This window comes from Mizuhopecten yessoensis, unplaced genomic scaffold, assembly GCF_002113885.1.
Source record: "Mizuhopecten yessoensis strain PY_sf001 unplaced genomic scaffold, ASM211388v2 scaffold8839.1, whole genome shotgun sequence".
Lineage (NCBI taxonomy): Eukaryota > Metazoa > Mollusca > Bivalvia > Pectinida > Pectinidae > Mizuhopecten > Mizuhopecten yessoensis.
This window is the reverse complement of record NW_018407747.1, coordinates 36,024-53,242: the sequence shown is the minus strand read 5'-3', so window position 1 is coordinate 53,242 and position 17,219 is coordinate 36,024. Positions and strand designations below refer to the sequence as shown.

At 36.0% G+C, this 17,219-nt stretch overlaps 1 protein-coding gene and 1 long non-coding RNA gene across 5 annotated transcripts in view; one reads left to right on the top strand and one right to left on the bottom strand.

The window, feature by feature from the left end:
* The window catches only part of LOC110456718 (forkhead box protein P1-like), a 73,043-nt gene that overhangs the window by 28,510 nt on the left and 27,314 nt on the right, over positions 1–17,219 (top strand). For 2 of the 3 annotated variants that reach the window (XM_021507631.1, XM_021507629.1), the window contains exons 2-4: positions 9,636–9,770; positions 10,513–10,776; positions 15,382–15,625. In XM_021507631.1, coding sequence (XP_021363306.1) covers positions 9,645–9,770; positions 10,513–10,776; positions 15,382–15,625 — 634 coding nt within the window. In that variant the 5' untranslated portion in view covers positions 9,636–9,644. The remainder of the gene's footprint in view (positions 1–9,635; positions 9,771–10,512; positions 10,777–15,381; positions 15,626–17,219) is intronic. The other variant, XM_021507630.1, reaches the window with a different exon arrangement.
* Positions 10,702–12,201, bottom strand: LOC110456722. Of its 2 annotated transcripts, none has more exons than XR_002463623.1 (3): positions 11,857–12,201; positions 11,410–11,587; positions 10,702–10,783 (listed from the first exon to the last, which is right to left on the bottom strand). It is a non-coding gene; the product is annotated as an uncharacterized LOC110456722 (long non-coding RNA). The 2 variants fall into 2 exon arrangements; XR_002463624.1 differs by having other exon boundaries at positions 10,715–10,801.

The window sequence follows — 17,219 nt, the reverse complement described above, 5'->3', positions numbered from 1 at the left end:
ACTTTAAAGAAAATTGGGCTAGAAGTGACATTATGTACTGCGAGTGATACAACTCGCCATTAAGTTATATCTATGTTAAAACCTTGTTTGTCTGCCGAGAACCTCTCAAGCACATCAGATCAAATTCTCTGGTCTTAGATTTCTACTGTACCTGTTCTCTCACCTGAGAAGAAAGGCCTGCTTCACAAAAAGCACCATAGGTAATGTTTATCTCTTGATCAACACAAAAACTTTGCAAGCATCATAAAATTACATCTTGTAAATGCATGGGTTGTAATTCAGCGCGAGGACATATGTAGCTTTATTTTCTTTTTGAAGAAAATATGACTTTGATATGAATACCTGTATGTGCTCAAATAATCTGTAAGCTTATATATTTGTAGAGAAAATTTACCTAAATTGAAAATTTGATATTGAATAATGCTGTTTCAATCTACTTAGAAAAAATGGCTATTTACACTAAACGTCATTTCAAAGTTCTCGGTACAAGTACTAGACGGATTCTTGTTTTAAGAGCTGAAGCTTGTGGTAGCAGTGAACAGGCCTGCTCAGAGTGGTTACTGTAAATCACTCGATTCTTGTGAATACATATTTATGTGGTTGAGCACTAAATTGATATGGGATTTGAATTAGCCAAAAAGTGATGTCAAGAAAAATTATATTTTCGGTGTTTAATGTTCCTTAATATAAATGTTTGCGATTGACTTTCTTTGCAAATTAAAATTAGGAACCACTTGGAAATTATCTTCCTGTTAACTTAATGTTATTTTTTCAATATACAGGTTTTTTAAGGAGTAAGAATGTTTGAAAATCATTCCCCGAGGTTTTAGCATTATATATATATCATGATTGCATGGTTACACAGCTCTATATACAAGATGGAAGAGATAGTGAAATCAGCTCATACAACTAACACTGGTCACTGACCATCGTGTCATATGTGTAACTATTTATTCCTCCAGAAAGTTTTATAAAAAAATATGTAAAAACAGTCCATCTGTCTAACGCAACCAGCAACCACCATATTCCAAGGCCAAGAATTATGTTCAAGTGACCACTTTTGATGAAATTAGCAGCCATGCTTGACCTAAATATTTTAATTGTTGACTGTAATAACGAACACATGTAGTCTATCACTTGACTAGTGTTCAGTCTTGACCGATCTGCTTAACAACATTGTGTTACAAACTACCTAGAAATGCTTCAAACTACAAATGCTTCAAACTACCTTAGAAATGCTTCAAACTACAATGCTTCAAACTACCTAGAAATGCTTCAAACTACAATGCTTCAAACTACCTAGAAATGCTTCAAACTAGAAATGCTTCAAACTACCTAGAAATGCTTCAAACTACCTAGAAATGCAAAAGATGCACTTTGGGTGGAAGTCATTTTCTGAAAAAAGGGTCTATCAGTTCCTCTTTTTTGTGTAATTGTATATATTTTGTGGTCAAACTTGATCAAACGACCAGTTTTGAGGATGGACAATTTAATACAGGTTTGAGTGTAACTGAATCATTATGTTAAAATTATCACTCAGTTACCCTATTTAAACAGTGTTTGGCCCACTGAACTTCCCATGAAGTTGTCACACAACTGGTGATGGGTGATAATTGGTGCCAAATATAAAACTCGACTCCTCATTTGTGTTTCTGTTGTGATCATCATGAAAGTTTTCTCTATCGTTAGATGATCAGAGTTTTAATTTCCTTCAAAATAAATCTGTAACAATTAATTGGTAGACGCATTTGTGTTGAAGCTAGTCAGATTACTTATTAGCTTGTTAAATCTGTCATTTGGTATGAATCTCTTAACGATAAAATTTTGTTTCTCAAGTACCAGCGTGAGAGACACAAATTACGGAATGCAGACTTGATTTTCAATGGCTACATGCACTTTGTCTAGTTTTAATGAAGGTACTACCTACAGGTCCTGAGTGTGGGGCTACAGTGCATCAGTGGGTCGTAACAAAAGAAACTGATACGCTAGTGTCAACTTCTACTTGTGTTTGAGGAAGTAGGCAGTTGAGGTTCAACCCAGGCCAACTCATTTGGTCAAAGACTTCTACTACTTCAAACAATCCGCCTAAATAAAATATAAGTCGCTAGAATTAGGCCAAGTAAATACACCCTAATTAACGGAGCGGGCAACTCAAGTCCTTGTAATTATAGGCTGGTTTTCAAAATCCTGTTTAATTTTTTTCAAGCAAGGGTTTGATTTATATAAATCTATTCAAAAATATTTAGAAATTAAGCTCTTTTTGCAAACAATATGTAGTTAACATAATTTAACCATTTTGTTTTTGTATTTTAAAAATTGCCACCTTTGTTTGGAAAAAGAATCTAATTTTTTCAGAACATGTAGGATTTTTTTAAGTTTGTAAGGAAATTGCTGGTTAATAAAGTGAAATAAAAAAGTTAAATTTGTAATTGCATTTGCACACTACATAAAAACATCTTGAATAAAAATAAAAATATGCAACCTACGAACACATTTGCTATTAAGAGAAATGTGCGGTAATTTGTTATGTAATTAAAAACCTGTCTGGAAATTTGTAATTTATCAATTATAAATTCACAGGTATATATGTATGAATTTATACACAGAAAATGTGTTTAAAACACTGTTTTCTCATCATACAGGCATTCCTCCTAATATTCTAATTTATTGTAATTGTGTATGAAAATTGTAATACAACCACATAATGATAAGCCATATTCCGAAATGGTGACTGAACTATTAAACTATAATTTTCGCCACATATAGCAATTATTCACATTCATTTGAAAACTAAAACTTGTTGGATTGTTAAGTGGCAATAAAGTGTATGAATTAAGTTTTCTAATCCATAAATAAGCATGACTATATGTATAACTTTAAACCTGTATAGAGTACCTAGTATATAAATACACGCCTAGATATAATCAAAGTAATCGTATGAATATTTATGAACACCAATTTCTTTATCATAATGTGACTAAGAGTAATAAACACATACAAAATTAGCTTGCTTTATTAGTAAAAGAAAAAGTAAATTAATACACAAGTTATAGCTTAAAAATGTAGAAGTTTAGGGACAGGTATTTCTGGACTAGTTCATTGATATGTCTGATAGAGTGACTAGTTTAGTGATGTGTCTTGTTCCGTGATATGTCTGATAGAGTGACTAGTTTAGGGATGTGTCTTTTTCAGTAATATGTCTGATAGAGTGACTTGTTTAGTGATGTGTCTTGTTCAGTGATATGTCTTATAGAGTGACTAGTTTAGTGATGTGTCTTGTTCCGTGATATGTCTGATAGAGTGACTAGTTTAGTGATGTGTCTTGTTCAGTGATATGTCTGATAGAGTGACTAGTTTAGTGATGTGTCTGATAGACTAGTTCAGTGATATGTTTCAAATGATACTTCTTCAATTTACAAAGAACTGTTTACAGTTAAACCGTAGAAATAAATATCTTTTATACAGGTTGCTAGATTATGCAGGTTTAATATCTATATATTATTGGTGTGTATAGGGTGGGACCTAATTGAAGGTCTGGTTTATATTGAGATTATATAGTTCCAATATTAATAGAAGTGTATACAGTGGGACAAAATAACAGATATGGTTTAAACAGGTTCCTGTTTTTTCAGTGTTTAAAATTAAAGCGGGTCGTTAAACTCTTTATCTACAACTGGAATATGTGGAGTATTTTTTATCAGACATAATGAGCTTGTTTTGCTCAATATTACGGAGGAAACATAAACAGTTATTTGTGATGCATATAATTAATTCTACACAATATCTGGAACCTTTAAAAGCTTAGAATTGATGAGTGCACTTTTAACAGTATTGTTTTTAAAGAATTCCATTAAATTTTCACGATTATGGGCAGAGCATGCCTCGCAGAAAGTGGAGAAACGATGACAATGTTTGTTGGTGTCGACACGTTGAGTAATTCATAACATGTTTAACTTCCCAACCTTCACAAGCCATCCTGTATATTTGTTATAAAGGCCATCATCTGACAAGCAACAATAAAGTTTGTGAAGAGACATACATGAAGGGAAGAGTTGCCTTTTTTTCGGTACATACAAATTAACATGACAAAGCGTAATCATTAATTTATGAATGATGTAACAGGGAACAATGATACTAAGTGTTGACGGTTTGGTGATTCACATTAGTTCAGGTAGATCATAATTATAGAATAAGTCGACTTGTTGATTGACAGTCGGGCCGTACACACGGGCCTTTGTATAGTTACCTTTTACCTAATGACGTGAGCGTTTGATAGAGAAAAAGAGTTGATGAATTTGAAACGTCGCTGTCACCAAGGATCGTGTGATGATACCCCTCCCATGTGAGTCAGGACTTATGGTCGGCTGCCGTGCTATGTAAGTTTATTAGTATTTATTTGTTTTTAACTTTAAAAGTACATCAGCTGTCTGCTCCCACTTTCACCTGAGACACAAATTCATCGAGAATGATTCCTCGCAACCGGAGACTTACTCGTCGGTGATGGATAGATTCAATTTAGTGATAATTACCTCTGTTGTTACCAGAACTATCCTAAATTAATTAATCGTAAATGTTTTTAAGTGCTATGAATCATTTTCTTTTGTTTTAAATTGGACAGTATTGTTTCGGTAAAGTTTTCATTCAAGTGAGTTAAGTATTTACTACCGGCGACACTGTTTTACCGAGAGGCCAGGACCTGCGGTACACTGTTAAGTACATGCTTAGTGTTAGCTGTTTATGTTTTGTGGTTGGCAAACCTGAATTGAGGGGGTGGAATTTTAGGTGTTTTCTCATCAGCACTTAGTGATTTTAAGATCCCACACTTAAAGCAATTTAACATTCAAATAGTTCTTGTAAGTTAAAATATCTATTATTGCCGAACATTTTGTTTTCAAATATAATTTAAAAAAACAACACTTTTTCATCTGCATATTCAGCTTTCTGAAAAAAAGAACGTTGTAATGTTTTAAAATGTTGTCGTTTTCTACTTTGTACATAAAAGGTAAAAATCTATAAAAATGAATAAATAAAGAAGACATCTGATTTGTTTAACCATAGATGGACTGACAAGGGGGGTGGCACAATGCATGATATTGACAAAAAATCAATATATGCAATATGCATCATTTGCTACAGCAGTCAACATCTGTGAAAAAAATTCTTTAGTATTGTGTGTATTTGGTATAATGTGCAGACGTTGCTATTAGGAGATTAATGACCTGTGGGCTAATAAACCTGTACGAGTTTGTTTGCCTGCAGCAGATGTGTTTTTACTGTAGCTTGTCCTGGCGGAGGCACCGGAGGTGCTGGTCTTGTTGTTTGATAGAGATGTTGTACAGCATGTACGAGCAAGATTTGCCAGTAGAATTAGAAGTTTGCCGGAAACACTACAAGATTTACATTTGTCTCACCTGTCCCGTTTTAATCAGTTAATTAATTGGGCACCTGTCACACATTGACAGACAAACTGATCAAAGCCTACATACTTGTTTTCTGAACCCTCGTCATGTAATGTAAACCCCTTCATATGAGACTCTCTTAACTGAAGTACGTACTGGTCCAACATTATACTTTTTCTGATTATTTACATTTCATCAAATTTATTTGAAAGATTATAAATAACGATATCTGGTTCAATTTCAACCACAATCTGCACCATTTTATTTACCTGGAAATGATATCGGAATATTAAAAAATAACTATAAAAATTTAAGATAAAAAGTAAATTGTTCTAAACCAGTGAGATATACACATATAGGTAGTTACTTAAAAGTAGAAGTGCAACCAGTACATTGTGTAGATCATTATTTCCATTTCTTATCTTCATTATTTTCTGATGGAGGGGTGAATGAAGTAAAGGAGGATGTGCTGATTTCTGAATTTTGACAAAATTATATGTAAAATATTTGGAACAACTGCTCAATTAACTTACATTTTGAAGTGTTATAAGTAGAAATGTGATACTGTCTTTCTGAAAGCCTCTGCTGACTTGGATACATGCACAGAAGGATAAAAATAAATAGAATTGTGTGCAATACAGGTTTGATAAACTATATATATAGGGTTTCAGGGTGCACCGCTGTATCTTTGTACTCATTCTTAAAATAAATTAGCATTAAGTAGCCTGTTGGGATATAATTGGGGATAAGAATGCTCTGTTGGCTGTTGTGAGATAATGAGGGCCACTACCCTAGTACAAACTGCACCACTTGATGTAAATACTGGTGGACCGCATCCTGTGGAACTGAAGGCTCGGCTTGAGTTTCAATTGTAATTCACATCATGAATGAAGATGGTGGGAGTCTGAGCTACGCTGTTGAGGGCTGGTGTCCGCTTTCACGACAGGATCTCGATAGCATCTTACAATTGTATATATATATTATATATATATATGTATGTGGGAATACATGACCCACTGACACGATTCTCGACTACACTATGTGCCCAGCAGAACGTTGGCCTTATGTTGGCCGTATTTAGACCGGTACCTATCATTTAATTGCTAGCTCATATTTCACAAAACAAATATCAAAAAGATTTCAATTTCTTTCCGCAACCATCACATCCTGATCTCCTAATGAGTGAACTATCTTACCAAATAGCCCTTGATTGGTCGTTAACTGTTTGACTGCCCATTGACACAATAAGGTCATTTAGGGCCATCATACAAACACAGTCAACTGGTAATGTGGTCATTGACCAGGGGAGGCCTGTTCAGAACAGAAAGTGGCAAGATAGAACAAATGTAGACAATTTTAGGGGCCTCTATACTGCATTCAAAGATTTGTATTGGTCAACTATTGCAACAGGTTTAGTACAATACTGAACTGTTGATCTGGGCTGATAATTAGTTGTGTGTCGGGTATGAGGTCTGCACAAATAGAGAATTTCTTCTTTGGTTTAATCATGAATTAACAGTTTTATTTCACAAGTAAATATAGTGATATTTTTCACAGGTGTGTAACACGAGTGGATAGTTTAAAAATGATATCGACCCCGGAGTAAAATGTTACTTATATTATTAAAAAAAGAAAAAAAGAAAAAAAATCACGTTTTTTTTCTATATGAAGACATTAGCTTCCATGAACATGCTCTATCTGCCAAAGCAAGGTGTAAAGGAATGCTGTGTTATGACATCACAATTTGTGAAATAATAAAACTTTCGAAATATCACACTCACAGCAGAAAATATCAACGTGGTTTCCCTTTCAAATCTTTTATTTCACTTGTCCAAATGTATTATCATGGTTCCTATAAGGGGCAATCATATACTTTGGTTTAGGCTACGATTGCTGTTTCTTAGCAACGGTTCAAGATGCTAATGTTTAGAACCCAAATCTTCAAATAATAGTGCAGTATTACTGTTTAAATCTTAAAGAACTTAGTAATTATTAAAAGAATCTTTGCAGTGTACCAGATACTGGCCGTAGGTCGGTGCTTTTTCTCCACCACCACCACCACCACCACCACCGCCACCTTAAATGATCATAGCTGTTAATAGGACGTAAAACACTAACAAACCAAAACCAAAGCACTGTACCAGTTTGTCTGATGGAGTTGATGTGCTAGCTCTCCAAAGCCTGATCAACTAATATGAAATGATGTGTCTGCTCTTTAAATTGTGCATACACCACATACATATTCTACAGAGTGGCTGATGTTTTTTTCTAGTGTGTATGTACATACATAGGTGTTTTATCTCGTTAACATCTTATCAAGTGTCCGAGATTTACCGGATCATTGCTCCTGTAAAGCTGCTACATACACACACCAGGTATAGGATGTCGCCTCGAGACGGTGTCACACAAACCCTAAATACCCTGTTAGTAAACAATACCAGACAATTTAAATGTTTGCTGCTTTTATTTAATTACCAACAATGTCTGGGCCAATGTTTCCAATCAAAGAATCTCTTGAGCACATCTCTCAATGTGACTGCCTATCTCTTTGCACGGCTAGATGACGATATATGTTTGTATATTTTATTAAACTGGTATACAGGTGGCAAAGTTTGAAATGTACTTACATATTTAGAATCTTGCATGAGCTTCTATCTCATATGAGATTTATGAAATAACGAGTTGAAAATTAAGGAAAGAAATGTGATCTCACATGACATGAAACAAGTTTAAGATTCATTACTATCACAGAACAAAATTTGTTAGGAATGTTGTGAGGAAAAAACTGCTTCAAACCTCAGCTATCGATTGTCTTTATAATATTATTTGAAAGTCAGCTCATTATAATTTTTATATTGTCACAATAAGTCATATTGTTATGCTCATATACCCCAAACATATGACGTGGGTGTATTCTCTGGATAATATGTTAATCGTGTTGTAAATGTGATTTGTCATATAGTTCAGAAAACAGGAATACAATTCATCTTTCCATTGTTTATGATCAGAAAGGAAGAGTGACTGTTCCAACAATTAAACTACACAATGTAATTGTTAAAGAGTATGTTTGTGATAACTTTTATAATGAATTAATTTGCTGACGTTTCATTCGGCACTAATGGGGTTAAATACCGCTATAATTTCAATTTGATTGATTGAAAGCTACAAATATACAGTCTCGTAAAATAACTGTGAAAAGCATTTGTCATCGTGAACAGAAAATTACACTGACATTGTTTTCTTACCGTTATATATGAAGTTTATTTGTATTCCAGCGATCAATCATAATGAAGAACATAAAAGTATATCTTTAGGATGTATATATACATATATTTGTATATGGGGCAAATAAGTAACTCCAACAGTGTAGACAGTATGAGGTTGTCAAATTTTTGGAGCAATTCGCTCCTTTGCCTGCTCGGAAAATTTGACAACCACTTCTTTGCCCCATATACCAATTCAAGTAATTTGTATCCTTCAAACATACTTTTGTAACGATTCAGTGTTATATGGGAATTTACCATTGATATTACTTCTTTGACCCATACATATATATATGTAGTGCTGGAATTCTACAGACTTTCAGTATGGAGATTGTTTTTAGCATTGCTGATCGAGACAATTGCTTTGTTTGATTAATAATGCAACCTTTCAATTGATGCCTGGCTCCATTGGACACAGGTGCTTTCCTCATTGGCACTACTGTCTTGGAACAAGGGGATGGTGACTTGGCATTGCTTTCACTTGGGCACCGATGAAAACAAACATTTGTCCTTTAACGGTTATGTCTCTATGTTGAATATTGTACGTCAGTATGACTTTCAATATATGACTGTTCTTTGGCCCAGAATGACTTCAATACAAATGGTTAAAGTGACCAGAATGACCAACACTGTAACTATTTAAGCCTTCTACAATTTAACCTTGAATTTATGATGGCTCTTGTGACAATATGTATGGTACGATATTGTTTTGACCTTGTATGACCTTCAGTGTTTGTCTGATGTTTGCATTCTGGTGTTTTTGTAATGTGATATATATTGATACTTTTGTATAATCATTGTTCTTACTTAGCAACTACCTGTTCATAATCATAAACCACTGTGAAAGATTATCCGTGATGTCATATGATATAGTGAAATAGACGTCTAAATATACATGTGTGCATAATGCAACTCAGTCAGTTCATCATGACAGCAGTAAAATTAGCTTTAACCAACTTTTCTCTCACCACAGAGCAATGGCATGATGGAGAAGGGAGGCGACCACGAAGGTGTCATCAATCTGTCCACTGTGACCAAAGAAGGGCCGTCCCCGCTGACACACAATGGCGACACTCACTCCACAGAGAACGGGCACGTAGAATCTCAGGTAGGCTCGGTCTCCAATATATTTTCAAATGAAAGGACACCTTTCTGTAGTTTGTGTACCAGCTAACATTTAAGAATGTAATTGCCTGATTTCTGGTTTCTATTTTCATTCTTCCCTGATATGAAATGGATAGCGTAGAGCCAAGTTACCCATGTCCATATATCATCCTGTCTTGCTGAAATCTTTCCAGTCTCACTTTAATTATGACAGAACCCTATAGATATACACATGTTCAGTAAGCAAATACTTTGAACTAGTTTATGTTTCAGGGTTCCAAGGTCAAGGTCACTTCTGCTATAAATAGAAAGTCATTATTATCACTATGTTGGCTTCATTTGCATCTGATTTGGATGAAACTTTTTACAAGCTTGAGTATTCAGTACTCAAAAAACCTGAGTAACCCAAGGTCAAGGTCATTGTTACTATAAATAGAAAAGCTTAATTATTGTTCAATATTTATTGTGATTGGACAAAATGTATAGATCAGTACACAAGTACCTTTCAACAGGTAGCATTTCAGGGTTGTAGGTCCAATTTGGAGGTCACTGTTACTATGAATGGAAAATATTTGTCATTTCTCTATGTGCTTTATTTTCCTTTTGATTTAGATAAATAAAAAATAAATCAAATAAAGAATTAAAAATGAGTTTGTGGTTAATGGAGGAGGCATCTAAAGTCAATCATGTCTGTCCAGTCCTGATTCGGTGTCATCACTCTAGAGACTTATATCTTACTTCTTCAGGGTCAACTACCACATTCACCTCATACCAAGGCCACGACAGGAAGTGGGGCTGCTAAACGTAAGACAAAGTCCAATAGCATGGTGGAACTTGGGGCGGGACTTACTCCTCCGGGGCCGCACCCCTCTCTGATGATGATGGCAGCCGCCCAGCATGGACTGATGCCCCAGCAGATGCAGCAGCTCCTCCAGCAACAGAACCAGGGTCTATCTCCTCAGCAACTACAGCAGATCATGCAGCATCAGTCAATGATGCTCCAACACCAGGTGGGTACTGCACAGGAAACATAAACTGTTATAGAACCATATAGGGGATTAACTGAGGGTACATCAATTTGAAGTTTGGTATTGGAGTGGAGGTACAGCACAGCAAGTGGTTTTTTACAGTAATTGGTGGGCATGGGGCTTCTCAGAGAAAGGGACCTGCAGAACCGGTTGTTTTTGTTGAATGCTTGGTATGAACTTTTATCAATTCCGATCACTGTTCTAAGGAAGAGCAAGATGGTTTAATGGTTCCTGTGCACCTGTCTCATATTTTGACAGAAAATTTAGAAAATGTAGATAGTTCAAAAATCTAAAATTACAAAGTGGTACATGATCGTTCAAAAATCTAAAATTACAAAGTGGTACATGATAGATCCCTTTGGAATGTAGAGTTTATTTGTGAAAGGTTTCAGTTGTGTAGTCTGTGTGGTTGTGTTATGTACATTCAGATGACAATGTGTCACGTTCATTTGACAGTTCAAGTAAAATTAAAATGAATATTAATTTTCTGGCTCAACAGGTAAAAATTAGCATTAGCTTAATAACTTATTACAAACCTTCGTTTTATGTGATTTTGTTGAATGTGATGAGGAGGGGGGGTGGAGAGGGGGGGGGGGAACATGAGGGATAACGTACCTTAGATAATCAACTTGATAACTCTTCTACTACTACGGCCAGACTCTTGTATTCCTTGTGGAATCTGTCTGCTGGGCATCACAGAACTCCACTGAACTCTTTGCACGGATATTGGATCTCGTACTCCCCGTATTATATAGTCAAGGTTATGTCCACCACAGAATTAGCATAGCTTGTGCTATATGTAGCATTAAAGGTGCAAATTAGTAACATAGGTAACGAGTCATTAAACTGTCACAAATTTTTCACCTGTCCAACAGGTATATCTTGTAATCACATAAATTAAGCTCCCGATGATGAATGTATTCATGGAAACTTTGCAGAAGTTCATATGTATATACTAGAAGAAAAAGACATTATGTAACTTTGAGCCAATGAAGGGCATTCCTTTTTTAGACTAAATTTGTAAAAAAAGAAAAAAAATGAGATTAGTGAAATGGTATTTACCTGTGAAAAAATATTAGTGTTTCCGCTAGACGAATCAGTCAGTAGGGTTGTCACACTGACCCTGACAGGTAATAAAAGGCAAGTTGTCCTTTGGCCATATAGGCTTGGTCGGTCTGCTGGTCACTAGGTCCACCAGACTATCCATCAACACTAACACATGTAAGCTGTCGTTCATATGTCTGTTTCTTCTCAGCTGATCTCCGAGGTGTTGAGTACCTGTGGACTCAAGTGATTGACACATACATCATTAAGCATCCGTGTATTGCACACACATTTTAGGTGAATTTCCTCACAGGTTTGAAAATCATGTGAAATAGATTCCCACATTTCAAATGAAATACATCAAAGGACAACACTAGAATTGTTTTTCTTATCAGTATAACAGGAAGTTATATAAATAACATGTACAAAAGAATTATCAACAATTTTCTGGTCACTTACATTTCAATTGTTTCGCTGCGGAACAATTAAATCATTGAAATTCTTACCAACTTTCAGTTTAGAATTTCCTACTTTAAATTCAATTATGTTCCACTGTTTTTTTGGAAAAAAAGAAACTATTGAGCGTCATGTGTCTGTGGTTTTCTATAATTCAATGTATCTTCAGTAAATGGGGTATTCTAATTTATTAGCTGTTCAGTCATTGTTCTTTAAGGAGTAAAAGGTATTTTAAGACAATCTTTTAGTTATTGTCCCTAAGGGGTTATACGATTGGTTTTGAGACTTTGTAAAAGTTTTCCTATTGAGGTAATGTGTTGCGAAACACTAGGTTAGAAGACATTAGGCTAGGAGTGCTAATCGTCAAGCCAGGTGTATGAGGGGTCAGACACAGGTGTGTAAATGTTTGTCTGTATGACATAACAATACAGATAGTACAGAGAACATGCACAGCAATAACATCAAGGCCCTAGGGCTATCCGACCACTGGTCACAAACACAGGGATAGGACCGCTGGTCACTAACACAGGGATAAGACCGCTGTTCACTAACACAGGGATAAGGGTAGATCATCACTTGCCCTCCAGCTATAGTCACTGTTACACTGAACACTGACACATGTGAAGTAACAGTGTTGTTGATTGCAGTTTTATTGTCCTTGTTTCCTCCTAGTCAAGCTGTTTATTGGAGTGCACATGGTCAGCATGACATTTGTAAGGTGCACATTGTCTCAATATACTGGTCATCTGCTATGTTAAGCGTATGGTTCTTATGTATACTTCTAAAGCTCGTTACATCGGTTCCCATAAACAATCGGAGAAAGCTTGGAGATAACTGCATGCAGCTCATAGTTTTTACTCTTAGTTTTTGCTGGTTATGAATGGCAATGGATCATGATTTAACATCTATGAAACAAAGATTGATAAAAATTTAACAAAAAAAATGTTAAGGAATTTGAGGAAAACAATTACATGCATTATGGGCATGGGTTATTTGCTTCTTTTATTGATATAATTAGCTATTCCTTTTCCTAGTGTTTGACATAAGGAGATAGCTCTATATATTGTCATATAGGTACATATATTCATTGATTACTACCTCAAGTGTTTCCCTCATCATGTTAAATGTGTTGCTGCTGTTTGGATATAAGTATATGTAGGTGACCGTGTTAAATTGGGTGGCTAAGATGTGACCTGCTCCAGATGTTTCCTCTGTGTTAACATTTTTATGCGCCCGAGCTTTGCAGCTGTACAATATAATGAAGACTCTTAAAGACTTTCAGGGGTTTCCTGGTGCTGTGACAACTTGCTTAATTACCGATTAACATCACATGTTATGCAGGACGGTTGTTGAAACCTGTCAGTTAAACTGCTTAAGTTTGTTTTCCGGACTGCCAACAAGACAAATAGATCCTCAAAAAATCATGTCACCTAGCTGTCGGCACTAGAGTAGAGTTTCCTACTGCATAAATTTCGGACAAATTACAATACTACTGCAATAAATGTTAGCGGGGAGTTGTAAGGTGTCGAGGGACAACGTATTTATCACACAGATGATGGACGTTAATTCCGAATGTCTTATTCAGGTTTGTTTATCCAATTAGTGCCCGAAATATCAGGTATTTAGCGACACTGAGCTTTCAATCTACATACAGCATGTTCATGGCGCTGACATGGAGCCACCTCATCACTCATAAACCAGAACACTGCTTCCCATTACTAGACATCGCCAATATCTTTTGAAAACCTGCTTAATTCTGAATAAACAAAATTATATTCTTGCGCACCAAAATTAATGCAACAGGCTGTCAGACTGTCCAAATGTATGGCGCTTGCTTTTAACATATGACTCTATGGAACTTCTCTGTGTGTATTTCCTTCTTTGTTTTTTAATAAAACTTTTGCATAATTACACGAATGAACATAATTACACGAATAAACAAAATTTATGCTCATGAAGAAACTAGTTAATGCTAATTAAAAAACCACCAGCCATTTTACCATGCTGTCGTAGAGACACTCTCATTAATCATTCTGTGCCTTTTCCCTATGAAATACAAAAACTGAATTGTATTTTTCCTTAGCTGCATAATTTTTGCCGAATTTAGGTTTTCAGTGTAAATTCGTTCCTTCTGTTTAAGTAGAAACATTTCAAGATGCATTCATTTGTTGTTATATATGTTGCATGAAATTTCAAAACAAATCGAATAGTTCTTGTATGTACATCTTGGTTTTAAATGGATGTGTAGTGCTTCACATAGATATTAATAATGTAATTATGATTTTTTTTAAACAAGAAAGTTAAATATGATTGAACAGATGTTTGAGAATCTTTTTTTCTTAATAATAACAAGCATTGATTATTGATATTAAATAAAAATAAAATGGACATTAGTGATTAATGCTACTCTGTTGGATACCTGGTTCAGTTATGTTACACTTATGAGTACGCTGTTGGATACCTGGTTCAGTTGTGATACACTTATGAGTACTCTGTTGGATGCCTGGTTCAGTTGTGTTACACTTATGAGCACTCTGTTGGATACCTGGTTCAGTTTTGTTACACTTATGAGTACTCTGTTGCATACCTGGTTCAGTTGTGTTACATTTATGAGTACTCTGTTGGGTACCTGGCTCACTAATGTTACATTTATGAGTACTCTGTTGGATACCTGGTTAAGTTGTGTTACATTTATGAGTACTCTGTTGGGTACCTGGCTCACTAATGTTACATTTATGAGTACTCTGTTGGGTACCTGGTTCAGTTATGTTACACTTATGAGTTCTCTGTTGGATACCTGGTTCAGTTATGCTACACTTACGAGTACTCTGTTGGATACCTGGTTCGGTTGTGTTACACTTATGAGTACTCTGTAGGATACCTGGTTCAGTTGTGTTACACGTATGAGTACTCTGTTGGATACCTGGTTCAGTTGTGTTACACTTATGAGTTCTCTGTTGGATACCTGGCTCAGTAATTGTTCAGTAATGTTACACTAATGAGTTAACTGTTGGAAGCTTGGCCTAGAATGAGTTATATTGACCACTGTTACATAGATAACTACTATTTGATATTGTTTCCCCGCAGCAGCAGCAAAAGCTTCAAGACCAGGTGCTACAGGAGCTGAATGAGCAGCTGCAGATGAACATGCTGCAGCAGTCGCAGCTGATGCAGCAGCAACAGCAGCCAGACAAGTCTAAGGTCGGGAAAAGCCAACTGCAACACCTTGCACTTCAGCAGCAGCAACTAGTCCAGCAAATACAGCAGATTCAGATCCAACAGCGTCAGTACCTCCTCGCCTGTCTTGTCCAGCCCTTCGGGGTCCCTCAGGGTAAGTAAAGTCCTTGTGCTTTGCCTTTAAGGGATACTCAGGGAGACTTTCTCCCCTTTGTCGAAGTCTGTGCAAATGTCCTTTGTCAAAAATTAAAACAAAAATAAATTTATTGCAAAACTCCAGTGATTGACAGAACCCTGCTGTATGCTACCCTAAGTGTATGCCTTCTAATACTTGTTGTATGTCCAACACTACCGACACCTTTTTGTATGCCTTATGATATGTAACCAGCCTCATGCTACGCCACTTTGAATATACTACGTATCATCTAATTGTTCTGCCCTTTGGAGCTAGTACATTGTAAGCTCTCTTGAATGCATGTCGTGTTAGGTCTCAAGTAAAGTTGAATTGATATATAAGTAATACTCCTACAGGCATGACAATTAAATTTTCCACACCAGATAAAAAACACTATTTGACATTTGTGCAGAGAGACCTGTGTTTTCATAACTTTATGTTAATAAAGTAGACAATTTACGTAGGAGCAGGTGCTTCACCATTTTTAGAATCCACATAGAGGTATTTTGATGCCTTTCAGAGCAGTTTTTCGCACATTCCGACATGACCTTTTCTCCACTGTCGTCATCAGATTAGCACATAATGCTCCAGTATTTGATACATGTGGATCACGATGACTATCTGAGAGTAACATTAGTGATAATTAATATTTTAATGAGATTAGTCCATTCACCTGTCTTCTTCAGAATGAAACAATCAAAAAAGGTTATGTCTCTTACTGAATGTTTTGCCTGACGCCAACAACCAGCATTTGAACAATAAGCTTATCAAATATGAATACCTACTTATGTGTTGATCCATGCATCGGAAAGTTTACATACAACTTAATGTCGTAGAAACAGACCACTTAAAACGTCATCTGGAACACCACTACAGACAATAATATATTAATTCTCTGAAAATTTCTCTGATCACTGCATGTTAGATTTACAGGTGAAATAAAAAGCTTGTTAGCAATAGTTTATGTAGGCGATACAAACACCTGAAAGAAAGTACAAAGACATTATACCTGTGTAATTACACCTGTTTACCTACTGATTGCTTAGGAAGCAAATTCGATCATGGTTTAGACAGAATGTGATTGGTCGAGCATGGTTATAGCCTAGGGATGGAAAAGATAATTAGGTGTCCGTTAACAGTCTTTTAGTTTTACTTTTGATGTGGTATACACTACATCAGTACCATAAAGCCCTTCCAATCTCCAAATTGCTCACTGTTTCAATGACCCTCCCAGTAAACCCCTTAAGCCTTCATTTTTAAATTCAAACTCTGCCCCTCTGCACCATCATTCCCTATCTGCTATCCCATCCTATTTTGCCCCCTTCCATATTCTACCACACTTTATATTCTCATCCTCAGCCCCCTTCCACACACCATATCCTAATCCTCAGCGCCCTCCCACACTCCATATCCTAATCCTCGGCCCCCTCCCACACTCCAAATTCTCATCCTCAGCCCCCTCCCACATTCCATATCCTAATCCTCAGCCCCCTCCAGCACTCCATATCCTAATCCTCAGCCCCCTCCCACATTCCATATCCTAATCCTCAGCCCCCTCCCACATTCCATATCC